Genomic DNA, 16,518 nt, shown 5'->3' with positions numbered 1-16,518 from the left:
CTAAATACACAGTAAGATTCAGCATATCAAAGAACCCAAATAATTAATTGTTTTATGATTACAAACAAACTTTAATTTTTGACCCTGATTTGTACCAACTTGAAAACTGGGCCCATTATCAATCAAAGAGCTGAAGAGCTCTGAGGGAAAAGACGGCCATTGTTTCAATTTTTAGGGGGGTATCTTTTGATAGTCTACATACAAAGAATGAGCAAAAGAACAGCTAGAACATATAGAAAGGCTGACAATAATGAAACTTATTGTTGTTTATTGTTATTTCATTTCCTTAGTCAAGAATTCATCATAGAGACAATTTGAACCAATGAGATCTGCACCTTCTAAATCAAAACATTTGATTAAAGTTGGGAGTTAATTATCTAAAATTCAATTGAATTTAACAACTACTACAATATATTTTAGAATTTTAATTATGTACAACTGAACGGCAGGCTAAGACCATTCTCAATTTTTTGTGACAGTATTCTCAAGAAAGTGAGGACTGAAAAATCTATTCAGTTTCAATTTTCCATTGATTAAGTTCCCAGTTACAACTCTCATCACAGGGATACATGTACTTATAAAATCAAATATGATTGATATAAGCTGTGTGAAGTTTGTTTCCAGATCCCACATTTTGATATATCTGTAAAATTCATGAATAAATAGCTTTAAACAACAAAAAGCAATATTTAAAATTTTTTTTTTTTTTAAATGACTACTACAATAATTATGTTGGTACGCAAAATTATTTTTTAATTGATGACTACTTATCATATATATACTTGATATGACATTTTTAGTGTTCATATACATTAACTTTCATTTTAGTGGGTAATTACTTATCAATTGAGGTGCTCCTTAATTGGAGAAAGATTCTAAAAACATAACTTTACAGAAAGAATGAAAACTGCAGTTGCTCTCCCCAATCTCATAGGTATAAACTACAAAAAGCAACATTTAATTTTTTTTAATTTTTTTTTTTAACCATTTCAATAATTATGTTGATACACATTTTGTTTTTATATAGAAGACTACTTATCATATACTAAATGTCACATTTTAAATGTTTAGAAACATTTACTTTGATTTTAGTGTAAAATTACTCATCAATTGAGGTGCTCCTGGAGGAAGATTCTTAAAACAGAACTTTACAGAAACAATGAAAACTGCCGTTTCTCTCCCCAATCTCATGAATCCCCATTGACATTGTTTACCGCGAAAGTTGACCTACATATTATCTGATTATAGCCTCAGATTAAAGCATTGCATGTTGGTGTGTGAATCATCTACACTACAGCAAACATCATTAGGTTTATATGATTTTTATAATGAATAAAGGATAACCCTGTGTAGTGTGGCATTCCAACAATGACGTCACTAGGTTAGATATATATAGAATATTTCGTAATACTGATTTTTTCCAGACTGTAAAAGAAACGTATATAGTGTAAGGGAAAGCTCAATATGGACCATAATATGCTATTGGGCTCGTTTCCTATAACGATAGAAAAGTGATAAAAATGTGTATTACTGTAAGTTGTAACTACATCTAAAGATGCCTTTATTTTTATCAACAAACAAGTGTATGCTACTCTTCCCTAGAAAAAAAATTGAAATTGACAAATTTCAAAGATTATACGACAGTATTTATGTGTTGTTTCTCGCGTTACTTTTCGCTTCCGAAGTGCATAACGCTGACTGATTTATAGATAATCGTCACCGGCAAATTCGTAACTTTTGCTTTCAAATAATAAAGAACATCGACCAATAAGAATAGTCAGAAGAAAATGCCGAGAACTATAAGTATTTCTGTAGCAGGTGTAAGAAAGCTAGCGTTACTTTGGTTTCCAATTTCGTAACGCAAATTTTAGATGATGTAATCTGCTTTGTTGTAATAGAATTCTTTATAACAATATGCAAATATGAACTCTCGCGAGATGTTCAAACAGGTAAATCAGAGATGATTTACATTCTAGTTTTGTTCTTCGTAATAATTAAGTTAGAAAATGACGTTATCGTTATGCGTTACATTTCAAACAAAACAGAAGTCCAGTTATTTCCTGTTTTTTATTAAAATTGTTTTTGTCGTTGAGTTCTAATCATTTCCGGTCATACGTGAAACATGTGACTAACATGTGATCACGCCCTTACGGCCGGATGTATGAAATACTAGGTCTAAACATTGTTTTTGTTTCCAACGGGATGTTAGCAAACATAATCTGTAGACTTGTTTCGTCTTGTTTAAAAAAGGAAAATACAATTTTCAAAGAGATTGCACCGGGGGTCTATTGTTTTTCCTATGTGCAATGAAATACTCAACACCATAATTCCCAAAGTAGAAAGTATACTCAATGATCGCCTACTAACATACGTTTCATCGGATCATACGGCCGACGAACCCATTAATCCGTCACATGTATTATTTAGCAGATGAATCAGGACGCTACTGTATTGCGGACTTGGAGAATGTATTTTACAACCAGGAGCCAAAGACACTATGCATATATCAGTAACAAGACAAACGAAGTTTCTATCAAATTTCATAATAACATGAATAAGATGGAAACAGGAATAATTAACTTGGCCTACGGAACATTACCGATACACTGGTTGAAATACACAGAACATCAATGTCGGATATGTGTGTCAGATTCATGACAATGTATCAAGAGTAGAATGGACATTGCTGTAATTGACAAATTAGTTGACAGCAAAGATGGACTTGCACGATCAGCCATAATGGAACAAAAAATGGTGTGACATCTAGACCAATCAGTAAACTTCATAAATCAAAACGTATATTCTTTTGATGTTAAAAAACAATAGTTTAGTGTGTGGCGATGAAGAAAAAAGACAGGGACTGTCGCGAGTTGAATGTTAATTGTGAAAAGTGAGGGTAAATATTTGATTATCATATGGAAATCTAAGTGAATAACCATGGCCTTTTTAACTAATACTACATAGAGACTTTACAGTTTTAATATATTTTCTCAGAGCTTTTATCATTAAGCTTGTCAACACTTTTATTTATTGTTAAGAAATTAATTGGTGGTGTGTTGGAAGTAACGCATAAACGTAACGTTCTCGTTCCGCTAATTTTGACGTTTTGAGATTATAACTTAAAAAATAATACATGTTATAGACGCCTTTGTTATTGTTAGCAGTTACGGTTGCCCGATTAACCCACTAAACGATACCTTCTGATTATAGTAACACAAATATCAATAAGATCAATATAGACAATGTAATATTTAATTACTTCAGGTTTTGATAACTTGATAACAGTGGACATACGCCAGATTTTTCTACAGATCTGGAGTAATGTTTCAGATAGACTGTATATGAATTGATAGGTAATGTCAAATACGGTACAAAACATTTGTAAATTCTAGTAAAGATAATTTGTTGTATATATGTATGCATTAAAGTATGCATTCAACTTACAATTAAAAATTAGATTTAAAATTGACATTTTTCAAAAAAAATGTAAGTAGCTGAATACGTTTTCATGATATCGAATTATGAATTAGTTTTGATAATTATCACTAAGTTTATACAGAGTTATCTATCTTAAACTTATAAGTACATTTATAGTTTACATGGAAATTTTGTAAATATTTATTTCAATCACATATGGTCGTCTGAATAAAAGTCAAATAAATTCAAAAACGTTGTGCCAAATACAGCTAAGGTAATCCATTACGTAACCTTAGCTTGTAGTTATTTATTATATATGTGTAACTAAGCCCGAAGAAGCATGCATTTGCAATGACTACCAGCGTCACTAGGGAACTTTGATCAGCGTCTGAGAAGAAATCAAAACTATATGATGATCCTTGATAACAACGGAATCCGTACGGAATTTCGTCATCACCAAATCCGGAAACTGATTATTGACGTATATAAAAATAACATTCTTTTACATTGACGACACCTTATACTCCTGTGAATTACTATGAGTGCACAATAACAAAGACACATCTAGGTTTATTCAAGCGGGTATCCTTTTAATAAAAACACAAAAGACAATAAGTGTACGCCATCGATTGTGTAGTCCCTCAATACACTGGTATGTAGCTGGAATTTTAAATTTTACGGAAGTTTTTGAATTGTATTACCTGTTTTAAAAAAGATTATTAGAGCCTGGTGTAAGTACTTTTTCTTCACTTTAATGTGTCCAAAGGTCGTCTATGCTTTAACGTAACTTAATAACACAAAGAATGATTATGACATATTGACATTAAGATTGTAATACATTTTTTTTTGTAATTGCATATGGAAAACGTGTGAGAGATATACATTTTGTAGAGAGAAAGATATAGAAAACACAAGAGTGAATGAGAGAGAGGGATAGATTTACAATTTTACAATAATTCATTCTTATCAACATCTTATGCTTTTGTATTCAACATTTTGATCTAAAGAGTACCTATTTAAATGATATTGCAAAAACATTGTTAAATCTTAATATGTTTATCGTCATAAGATGTTACATTTAAATTACGGTCTAACGTAACGAACATAGTTGGATCGATAATTGTTCACAAATGAATACGGCAAATCATTGTGTTGATGAATAACAAACATGAAAGAAAAAAAGAAGGAAAAAAGACAACCAACGGTCCACACAACTTTATCATTAAGACAGAAGACTGAGCTTCAACTACCATAACCGAAGTGCTGTGATAGTATCAGTGCTTCACTGAAAACATGCTTTCTGTTAGTCATGACAGTAATTAATCCAGTTAAATTATGCCTGGTTATGTCAAAATCAATAAATGGTGTACATGTCTGTCTGGTATATAAAGTCACAATTAAGGTAAGGTGACTGTGTACAAGTCTGCATGACAAAGGAATTTGTATGTGTATTTCCGACTTTGTAATGTCTCAATCCAGAAAGTGTACATGTCTGTCTGACGAAGAAAGGAGTTTATGTCTTTCTGACATGTATTTATGACAATCAAATAAAGTTGTAGATGTGTGTCTGAAATGTTATGTCACAATCAAGGACAGGTGTACTTGTCTATTTGACATAAAAGTTAAATTCAGTATTATGCTAACTAATAACAATGCTAAGAAACAATCACATATACCTCTCTTAGCCCTTTAAGTTGCAAGCTAAAACATATTCCATATGATATCAATATACATACAACATTTTTGTAATCTCTTAACTCTTTGAAGATGAATAATATCATGTATATTAAATCATATTTTGATTGTCATTTCGGTCTCTTCTTTTAATGTGTCATTCTTTTTGTTAGTTTTGCAGTTGTTAGTTTAGAAAAGGTTCTAAAACTAAAAAAAAATACTGAATAGACCAATGGAAGTGTAGGATATATCGAAATAAAAGAATGACTGAAGCTATAGAATCAAGGCCGTTGAAGCGAAAAATCCCACCTGATTTACAGAGAGAGGTAGAGAAAATACAGAGTAAAGTACCCAGGATTATAGGTATATAACAGACTTTTGAACTATCGCCTTCTTTATTTTGAAAAATTTCGGTCAGTAGCCTCTTTTTTTTAATTTCTGTTTTTGTAGATTATTTTCAAAAACTGGAGAATATATATATTCTGACTATTAAAAGTGTTTGTTAAAAAAAAAAACCAAAGATACAGTTGTTAGATAAGAATCATATAATTGGAATGAGCTAATGAACAATCATATAAATGAAATAAGAGGTTGGGTCAACATCATTGAAACAGCAACCCTGCAGCATATATCTAAAATGTATTATAATTTTTAACTTTATATTACCGGGATCAGTACAAAACACTTAGGCATATGCACAAAGACAACCACTGTTGAGAATAACCCCTTAGAATGTGCCAAAATTAACTCTTTTTGTAGGGACTGAAGTCCTACGCAACCCTAGAGATACCAAAATTTAAACGACCAGAGTGTATGATATCATTTTATCAGGAAATTTAAATTACGATAGAAAATTACTTAAATAAAGGAAGCGTATTGTTGAATTCTTTTTTTAAAGGCAGATATCTTTTTAAACAATCACTCTAAATAATGTAGGTGTTGATAACGAAGTTTTGATAACTTAAATTAACTGAATTTGCTATCAAGAATTTAGAGACAATTATCATCTGCACATTTGATTTTCTAAACAGTAAAAATTACAAGCACATATTATTCATATTTATGATGATTCATATCAAATTTCATATCATAATAACTCGATCTCAATCTATTTGAAAATTTCAAATCTAAAAACATACGGGCTAGCTAAATTACCATTAAATTGGACATAATTCAATAGTTTAGACTACAGATTCCAAATTAATTGATAATAACAGCATGATATATCCGACTAGTAAAAATATATGAAATAGAAATAAAAAAGCACAAAATATAAATATGATCTGTAATTATGTCAGCCGAACTCTGGAAATTGTATGATTATCTAATGGTCAATAACTTCATGGTAATAATAAGCTCGGATCAATCTTTCAAATGTTAAGAATAATTGTCCAAGACAGTCATGAAACATGGCAGCTGATGAGTTATAGTCTACCTGTGCACTTCTGTGAGCCTTTAATTACATCTCAACACTCATTCCCTTTTAACTTTCATATTTGAAATAATAAAGGTGACAAAAAGAATATACACTACATATTATGCCTATCATTGTCTTTGTATATGAATACAATATTAGAATTGATATGCATTTGTTCAGACGCGCGAAATTGTTTTCTTCAAAAATTAAGATGATGACTGCTGTACCTATATTTTGACTATTTTATTTATCATATCTGTTTAGTTCACGCATCATTGTAAATATAACGGATTTGATGAGACTGTCGTACAAAGTGAGAGGTTTAGTGCTATAAAACTAGGTTTAATCCACCATTTTCTACATTTGAAAATGCCTGTACCATGTCAAGGATAGGACAGTTGTTGTCCATGCGTTTTTGATGTGTTTAGTTATTTGATTTGCCATGTGATTATGGATTTTCCAATTTGATTTTCCTCTGAGTTCAGTATTATTGTGAATTAACTTTTTGTTATACTTTTATTTTAAGACCCTGTAGATGATTTAGATGACAGTAAAAAGAGATGGTTAGTTGTGGGTATTTGTCTTCATACCATCATATCTCCAGTACTGAGGAACTATATTGTGCCTATAATTACAAAACTTTGTTACACCCTTGTCAGATTATACAACATTGAAAAGCAAACGTATAGACATTATCTAAAGACATATGGTCCTACCAAAATAGAACTAAATTATGAAGCAATTAATAGCAACAAAGCTAATCATAAAAGGAAAATAGCATTATATGATTACCGAGTCAGGAGTGCGGTTGATTTATCCCGATTGTTCCTTCAAACACATATGGCACACTTTACAGCATTTGATGACTCATGTGACTCATCTGCTCTGCTTGGAATTATTATAAACATTGACCGATTTCCAGCAGTTGTACAGTTTGATGCTCAAATGGTAAGCATACCAAATAGTTTAAACCCCATGCTATATTAAACAAGAAATGTCAACACTTTTTGGTCACTTTTACTTGCACTACATCCCTTACCTTACCTTATAAAATATGGACATCCTTCACCTGAACAGGACTTGCACTACATCCAGTGTCATGAACATGGACATCATTTCTAAACAAGTCTGGTAGAGAATGTCCATGTATATGGTACTAGTTCAGGTAAAAATGTTCATTTGTTTAATAAAGGATGAAATGCAAAACCAGTTGAGGTAAATAATGTCCAAGCATACGATACAGTATGCAATTTAGGTAACGGATTTCTATGATTATGAAACAGAATGGAGTTCAAGACATGTTCAGGTTTAAAAGAGACCAGGAGATTGGAATATCAGTAAAGGAAAGTAAAGTAGAAAAAGCAAGAAAAATATTTACTGTAACCGTGGAAATTTTCTTTACTGTAAAGGAGTTCATGTATTAAGTACACGATACAAACATATTTTGTAAGTTTAGAAGTGTCAGGTTAAAGTATAGTTATATCAAAATCTCCTCGGAAACCACTGGACCCATTTTATCACAACTTTTGACAGAATGATCCTTGTGATGAATATAATGAATTTAACAAACTTGTCCGCTGTGATTTTGAATAAAACATAAGAGTTAAGGGGGTTCGCGGGTCTAAATCATTTATATAGGCTTTCTCTATATTTTTCTATAAACGAACTTTATCTTATAGTTAATAGAAAAATAAAATAAAAAAATGGGGTCACCGTTCATTTGCGCTCACAATCTGCCTTCGAAAGAAGCATACATCTTTGTAAAAGTGTTTTTTTTACCTGTTGAACTAATAGGAGAAATAAAGGTAATATCGAAATAAAAAAAGAAATTTATTACAGAAATCGCTAAAATTTTACAATAATTTAGTTTAAGTACAGCATATATCGAAATTATATTAAAAAATATAGGTCACCAATGAGTTAAAGAAATATTTCAATTTCAAAGCCAAAAAATGGCATTTTTCCACCGAAGGGAGATCATTTGGAACTTTTTCAATGATGTTTACATTTTAAAAGTCATCTGGGGCCAACACGAATTAATTGTTTTGGATGTTTTTTGTACCATATGATTAAGTAACAACTCAAAAGGTAATAAATAAAATTTGTAATGAAAAACAAATGTTAATTTTTTTCTGAAATTTTTATACCCTCGAGCCTCCTTAAATGTAAATAATTGACAGAAGAATCTTCATTTATAATTTAAAACATTACACACAGCCTTAGTGATTCTTTCGGTATAGTGATAACCTCGTTTAATTTTAGATGTCGTTATTTCGATCTATTTCCAAAACCAAAAAACTGGAACACTGTATAAATTGTATATATGCTACATGTTCTCTTATAATGTCGTATACTAGCAAATGGAATTGAGAAAAAAAAGCAAAGGCTTTAGGACAAGGAGTCATTTTATTAACCCTATCGCTAATCCCTGCTGACCCGGCCGCTTGAACTTTCGATGTATACCACAATCACTTTTCCATTGTGGCGTCAGATATTTTGTTTTATGACGTCAAAATTTTACGGGAACCTGTGTGATATCCTGTAATGGCGGACAAGTAGCGATATAGTGTATATTCCTGTTAACCTTGTTAATTTGTGAACTAGAAAATAAAATATCTGGATCAGCTTGTTTTTCTAGGACAAAATTTATATAACACGTGTTTGCTCTTCTTGCTTACATGTCTTAACAACAAGGTATTGTATATTTTGAATTATTATTAAAATCAAACTTTTTTTTATGTCATTTAAATCATCAGTAGTAATCATACATTAATCATAATTCATCTTCACGAACATAATTTTTGGGTTTCGTTGGTATAGGATAACAATCACATTACATGCATAAAAAATGCACATTTTCTTTAGATTTTTTTTTGTATGCTGAAATAATATGCCAAAATCAAGAATGTAAAGCAGTTAACATGTTTAACCATATTTTTTGGGGGGTATGTTTCATTTTTATTTCAAATGTCAGCTTTTGTAATCACTTTGCGTCCGTCTTCATTCCACCCGTGTTTCTTAAACTGCTCATTGGATTGAAACAAAAATTGTCCACTTTATGTACAGGATGTCCACTATAAAGTGTCTTATGTTTGTCAAGGTTCAATCAACATGTCCATTAAAAGATGAGTTTAGCTTTCCATCTGTGAACTTTCCGTTTCTAAGTAGCAACATTCCAGCAGCACCTTCATACGGGGTATATATCTCCCAATTGATACGATATTCCCGTGCTTGCATTTCCTATCATGATTTTCTTGATAGAGGGTTGCTACTCACAAGGAAGCTATAAAACCAAGAGTTCGAAATGTTGAAGTTGAAATAATCCCTTCGTAAATTTTACAGACGCCACCACGAGTGCTTGATGACCGTTATGGAATAACCGTATCACAAATGATATCGGATATGTTCCTTACGTCGAAACTACAATCCCCTTCCCTTTCATGAATGTGACCTTCCGAATTAAACTATTTACCGGATTTGTTATTACATAAGCAACACGACGGGTGCCACATGTGGAGCAGGATCTGCTTACCCTTCCGGAGCACCTGAGATCACCCCTAGTTTTTGGTGGGGTTCGTGTTCCTAATTCTTTAGTTTTCTATGGTGTGTCATGTGTACTATTGTTTGTCAGTTGGTCTTTTTAATTTTTAGCCATGACGTTGATAGTTTGACTGTCCCTCTGGTATCTGTCGTCCCTCCCTTGTCTAAGAATAAATCAAAGAGATAAAATAAAAGTTTTGAGCAATATCTTTTTAACTATTGAAATTTATGAAAACTGACGAGTGTCAAAATGCTCAGCATAACAAGTTTTATCCAGCCTTTTAAAAAAAAATGTCTATATGTTTTGGAGTACTTAGTAATTGCTCCAGAGATTTGATTGTTGATTATTTTGGCATTTCCTTGCACTGTTTGAAAAAACAATAGGAGCTTAGTAAAAAGAGGAAAAACAAAAAATCATCAGCATGACTCAATATATCCATCTTGTAAATGAAGGGGAAAGGAGTAAGACCCCTTTTTGGCCCCAAAATATAGCAGTTTTACAAAATTGTTAAAATGTAAACTTTTAGTTATTTATTGGACAGTAGAATGCTTCTGCTACATAAATATGGGCTGTTTTTGACAATACAATACACATATATCGGGTACTAGCACCATTAAGTCGTGCTAAATTACTGAAATCTTCACAATTCTAGCATTTTAGTTAAATTTTAGACAGTTTTCGTGTGAAACGAAAGTGGCCGCATTCGTGTTCATCCTTAATATTGAAATGTAAGTTGTATTTTATGATAATACATAACATATATAAAGGTTGAGGATGAACACGGATGCGGCCACTTTCATTTTTGACAAAAATCATCTGAAAAGTGACATTTTTCGGCATATTTGGTAGATTTTTCATATTTGAGCTTAAATCGGGTTGTTTTTAATGACTAAATCAGTTAAAATCTTTCAAATAAATTAATTGATTCAAATGAAATAGACACTTAAGTGTTTAAAAAGTGGTCAAAATCTTTCGTAAGATGAACCTGAAATTTGAGGCCAAAATCGGTCCTTACCGGACCTACTCCTTTATCTACTTTTTAGGTAATTACCCCTGACATATCTAAAACTCCTATGTTTATCAGTTGTTAGCTGTGACCGTGAAATCCATATGAGCTAGATAAAAAGTCAAAAACTGTAAAAAGAATCAACACAAGATGAATTTACCCTAAAAAATTGGAGGAAAATGTGACGACCTGCTTTAGAGCTGTTATCGTTAAAAAATTAAGATTTAGGGTACAAGTGTTAATTCCAAAAGTTATTAACGCGACCATATCTGTTAATCTTTTCGGGAGTTATTGCCTCTGACCATGTTCATTTTTTCAAATTTTTTGCGGAGGTTTCTCTTTTTTAGCTCACCTGGCCCAAAGGGCCAAGTGAGCTTTTCTCATCACTTGGCGTCCGGCGTCCGTCGTCGTCCGTCGTCATTAACTTTTACAAAAATCTTCTCCTCTAAAACTACTAAGCCAAATTAATCCAAACTTGGCCACAATCATCTTTGGGGTATCTAGTTTAAAAAATGTGTGGCGTGATCCGGTCAACCAACCAAGATGGCCGTCACGGCTAAAAATAGAACATAGGGGTAAAATGCAGTTTTTGGCTTATAACTCAAAAACCAAAGCATTTAGAGGAAATCTGATGTGGGGTAAAAATGTTTATCAGGTCAAGATCTATCTGCCCTGAAATTTTCAAATGAATCGGTCAACCCGTTGTTGGGTTGCTGCCCCTGAATTGGTAATTTTGAGGAAATTTTGCTGTTTTTGGTTATTATCTTGAATATTATTATAGATAGAGATAAACTGTAAACAGCAATAATGTTCATCAAAGTAAAATTTACAAATAAGTAAACATGACCGAAATGGTCAGTTGACCCCTTTAGGAGTTATTGCCCTTTATAGTCAATTTTTAACCATTTTTCGAAAATCTTAGTTATCTTTTACAAAAATCTTCTCCTCTGAAACTACTGGGCCACATTAATTCAAACTTGGCCACAATCATCTTTTAGGTACCTTGTTTAAAAAATGTGTCCGATGACCTCGCCATCCAACAAAGATGGCCAACACGGCTAAAAATAGAACAGGGGTAAAATATAGTTTTTTGCTTATAACTCTGAAACCAAATCATTTAGAGGAAATCTGACAAAGAGTTAAATTGTTAATCAAGTCAATATATATCTGCCCTGAAATATTCAAATGAATTGGACAACCGGTTGTTGGGTTGCTGCCCTCCAATTGGTAATTTTTAAAGAAATTTTGCTGTTTTTGGTTATTATCTTGAATACTATTATAGATAGCGATAAACTGTAAACAGCAATAATGTTCATCAAAGTAAGATCTACAAATAAGTCAACATGACCTAAATGGTCAATTGACCCCTTAAGGAGTTATTGCCCTTTATAGTCAATGTTTAACAATTTTCATTAATTTGGTAAATTTATGTAAATTTTTACCAAATATTTTTCTCTGTTACTAATAGGCAAAGTTCATTATAGATATAATTGTAAGAAGCAAGAACGTTCAGTAAAGTAAGAACTTCAAACACATCACCATCACCAAAATACAATTTTGTCATGAATCCATTTGTGTCCTTTGTTTAATATGCACATAGAGCCTCTAGTTTGGATTGTTTACAAAATGTTCCTTTTGATTGATACAGTTATATGAAGTTGACAGAAATTTCTTTTTTTAGATTCGATCAGACATACGTAATTCCTGGGCACATTGTGACTTTACAGAATGGACTTCTACAAAATATGTAAATTCTTTCCAACTAATGAGAAAACTTATTAGCAACCTAAGGCTGAGTATTATAGATGAAAACAGAATCATGGGGGAGATAAACCGATGGGAATTAAATGGTAAATATAGTGTACCATATACATGTTGTCTGATTGTTGTCTGCTTGACATTTAACCTACTGGATTTTTTGTTTGTTTTGTTTTATAAAGACATTTCATATCATAACTACACAATAAAGTATAATAACAACAATACTAAATTCCAAGGAAAATTCAAAACGGAAACTATATCATCAAAGGGAAAAATCATAAGTTCAAAACATCAATTGAATGGAAAACAAAAAGTCAATGATAGATTAATATAAAGAAAGTACGTTTGGTTTTTATTGGAATGTCGATTGTTTGTTAAAAACACGTCCTTTAAACGTAACAAGTTTGCTGTCAAGAAATTAATCATCTTGATAACGTCAGTTTCAGAGAATATGTTTTGTTCTGAATCAGATTAATTTTCTTCAAAATATGATTTATCACTCCCTAAGACAGGATACTTGAAACAAAGCAAGACCAAATCTTTCAAAGTTTGTAATAGGAAATACTTGTGTAGAAAATGATGTCGCGTCACTATAACATTGATTTTAGGCTTAAACTGCTGATATAATTGATATTAATAATTTAGAAACAGGTCTCGTGGAGTACATACAGACTCATCAATGTATCGTTATGTGTAAGGACACTTGTGTAGTTTTGTTAGTGAAATCACATTATGACATGACAAATATATAAAGCACAAAATAAACTGTTCTCTTTTATAGAGTGTATTTACACTATTTTTTTCAGATAAGGGTGAAGGTTGATATATATTAAAACGTTTAAACACGCTGCATTTGTTTGCACCTATCCAAGCCAAAAATTTGATGTTCAATTGTTTTCGTTTTTTGATGTGGTTCATAAGTGTTTCTGGTTTCTCGTGTTTCATTTACTTAAGAACGTTAGTTTTCTCGTTTAAACGGTTTATCGCGACTCAAAATGATTTACTTTTAAAACTTGTGACTTGGATAAAGAGTTGTTTCATTTGCACTCATATCACATCTTCTTATATCTACTGACACGAATCACAGAATAAGAAATCCATGAAATCAATATTGTTGTGCCCAAATCACAATAAACACTAAAGTAATTGCTGGTACATGACTTGCTAAACACAGAACGATATGCAACAACAGAATCTCAGATAATCATAGAACGTAATATATACTGGTAAAAAAAAGGAAACAACTGTCCACAAAAGAGAAAATGACACAAACATTGACAGCTATAGGTGACCGTACGGTTTTTAAAATGAGCGAAGCCCATACCAGACAGTCACCAGAAAAGTCCCCGAAGTCCCTAAAATATAACAATGCAAACGGGAAAACTAACTGTTAGCATTCTTTTATATACCGAAAATGCAAACTTTAAGGAATATAAAAGCCAATCTTATATTTACAGGTCAGAATTTTTTGAGTTTAACAAAACTTGGATTAGAAATAGTAGGTGAAATACGTCAACAGACAATCATTCTGAGTAAATATGTGCATACATTGTGTACAGAGGCAGATAGTCAATTTACCATAGTTAAAACAGAGCTAACAGGATTGGAAAGTGGCTTACAGGAAATGACTGAAAGGATTGAAAATTTAGAAAGTGTGAGTAACATTTGAAAAAATATGCAACTATATAGCCTCACTCTTTCTTTTCTTTTCTTTTTTTTTCTTTTGGTACCTCATTTATAAAAAATTTAAAGAAGGATGAGAGGAATTACATCAGTTTAAAGTTTTCTGATTGGGGGTGAACAAATCTTTATACTGTGCTACCTTAAAAAATTCTTAATTTTCAGAAACATGTTTTTTTTATTATAAATGTCAGCAAACTTTTAAAAAAAATTGTAACATGCTATTATTTTCCACCCAAGACAATAAACGTATTCTTGTGATACTTTGTTAAAAAAAATCGCAAATATTAAGAACATTTTTAGAGTAGAGTGTCAAAGAAATTAATAAAGATATGTAGATATAAGTGAGTCTTCAAAATGTTGTAAAAAAAGATACTTATCGATAAAAAAAATTAACTTAAAAAAATATTTTTTGCTATGATTTAAACAAATATTGATAATGACGTTTATGCTATTTTATAAAATTTTCCTATGATCTTACTGACTAATAATTTCCTTTCTCAGCACAGTAGAATGATACGAAAAAATATCAATACATTTTCCTTTGCAATGATCTCGCTGAAAATGTTAGTGTCGATGGACTAGCTGTGCTAAAAGAATTTTGGATCATTTATAAGTTTCAAAGTGACATATTGATATTGATACAAGAGTCTTAATTGTCATTGTTGTTGAACAAATTCGTCTGATCTTGAAAAGCCAATTGTGGCTTATCTCTATTTTCCCATTTTCTATCCCTATATCTTTTGAAAGGACAGTTTCTGCTCATTTGACCCATTTAATTACAGGTAATACAAGAAACTAGGCTATTATTTGCTGATTTGTTGCCAAATCTTTTTATTTGGTGTCTCCTAGGATCGTCTAAAATTACCATTTCCCTTTTTTAAGATCGTATCCTTGTTTTAATTCTTCAATTGCAAGCGGATGTTCTTTTCACAACTCTTCTAATCCAGATGTCAGCTCAAAATGAGTCACGTACTGATCTGATTTCCTGTATGATTACAAGGTTTCAGTAGTTTCCTCATCTGTTCTGTCTTTGCCTGCATTTTGAAATTTGACTAAGCTAATTCCTGAATGTGAACCTCATACACTACTGATTGGTATACCATCCATTTGATATAGTGTACCATATTGAAACAGTCCAGCAACTTTGATATTTTGACTCTAGAGTATGCTAGTGTCTACACACGAGATGCATACTATTAGATGTTTTCTTTGTGGCCCTGTTTAATAAACTCCAAATTGGTCCTATATGTCTCTGGTGAATTGTGATCCTCCAATCTCTAAGACATGTATATGTTTTTATTGCTGAGTATGAACGCAGTCACTAACTAGCTAACGTTTACCAGGGCTTCATCTCTTAGACAATTTACTTGTCTGTCGTTGGACCAACTGAACCTGCTATAATATTACATTAACTGTTCCATTGTGTTCTGTTTATAAATCCACGAATTTATATGCTTCTATGATATAACTGTGAAATAATTGTATTCCGTCGTCGTCGTAACCTTTGACAAAAATCTTCTTTCCTGAAACTACAGGTCCTAACTGAACCAAAATTGGCCACAATCACCATTAGGGTAATAAGTTTTAAAATGTTTCCAATGACGCCAATCACCAAACAAGTTGGCTACAAATATAACATAGGTTTAAAATAAAGGTTTTTTTTAAATTATTGGTAGGAAGCTGAATGCACCTTCTCCATATATATAGATATCATTTTTATTTTTTGCACCGCCAATATCATTATTTAAATGTTTTTATGAGCTTACTGCACTTCTGTATTGTGCTGCGTGCAGTTTATAACAGTATATTGTAGAAACCTAACGGCACTCCATTTACAAAATAAGTTTCCTAGTGTGTTCCATACATATTAATATTTCTATAAGTAGACCTGCCGAAATTCTTGAGGTGACAGAAACACATTTTTCTTACTTAATAACGTGCAAGTGCATACAAATTTTTCAAAAAGACCTGTTAGACTAAATTCTGAACAATGTTCTTTAATATTGTTTCTTATCCCAC

At 31.7% G+C, this 16,518-nt stretch overlaps 2 protein-coding genes across 2 annotated transcripts in view; both read left to right on the top strand.

The window, feature by feature from the left end:
• Positions 1–16,518, top strand: part of LOC139483508 (uncharacterized) — a 124,498-nt gene that overhangs the window by 84,006 nt on the left and 23,974 nt on the right. The window lies entirely within an intron of this gene.
• The window catches only part of LOC139483504 (uncharacterized), a 34,962-nt gene continuing 23,798 nt past the window's right edge, over positions 5,355–16,518 (top strand). Inside the window, exons 1-5 of the mRNA XM_071267526.1 lie at positions 5,355–5,454; positions 7,035–7,456; positions 7,792–7,911; positions 12,737–12,905; positions 14,274–14,470. Of these exons, the coding sequence (XP_071123627.1) occupies positions 5,355–5,454; positions 7,035–7,456; positions 7,792–7,911; positions 12,737–12,905; positions 14,274–14,470 (1,008 nt within the window). The remainder of the gene's footprint in view (positions 5,455–7,034; positions 7,457–7,791; positions 7,912–12,736; positions 12,906–14,273; positions 14,471–16,518) is intronic.

The sequence above is a fragment of the Mytilus edulis genome, chromosome 7 (genome assembly GCF_963676685.1).
Source record: "Mytilus edulis chromosome 7, xbMytEdul2.2, whole genome shotgun sequence".
In the NCBI taxonomy this organism is placed as follows: domain Eukaryota; kingdom Metazoa; phylum Mollusca; class Bivalvia; order Mytilida; family Mytilidae; genus Mytilus; species Mytilus edulis.
This window is presented reverse-complemented; position numbering and strand designations above follow the sequence as displayed.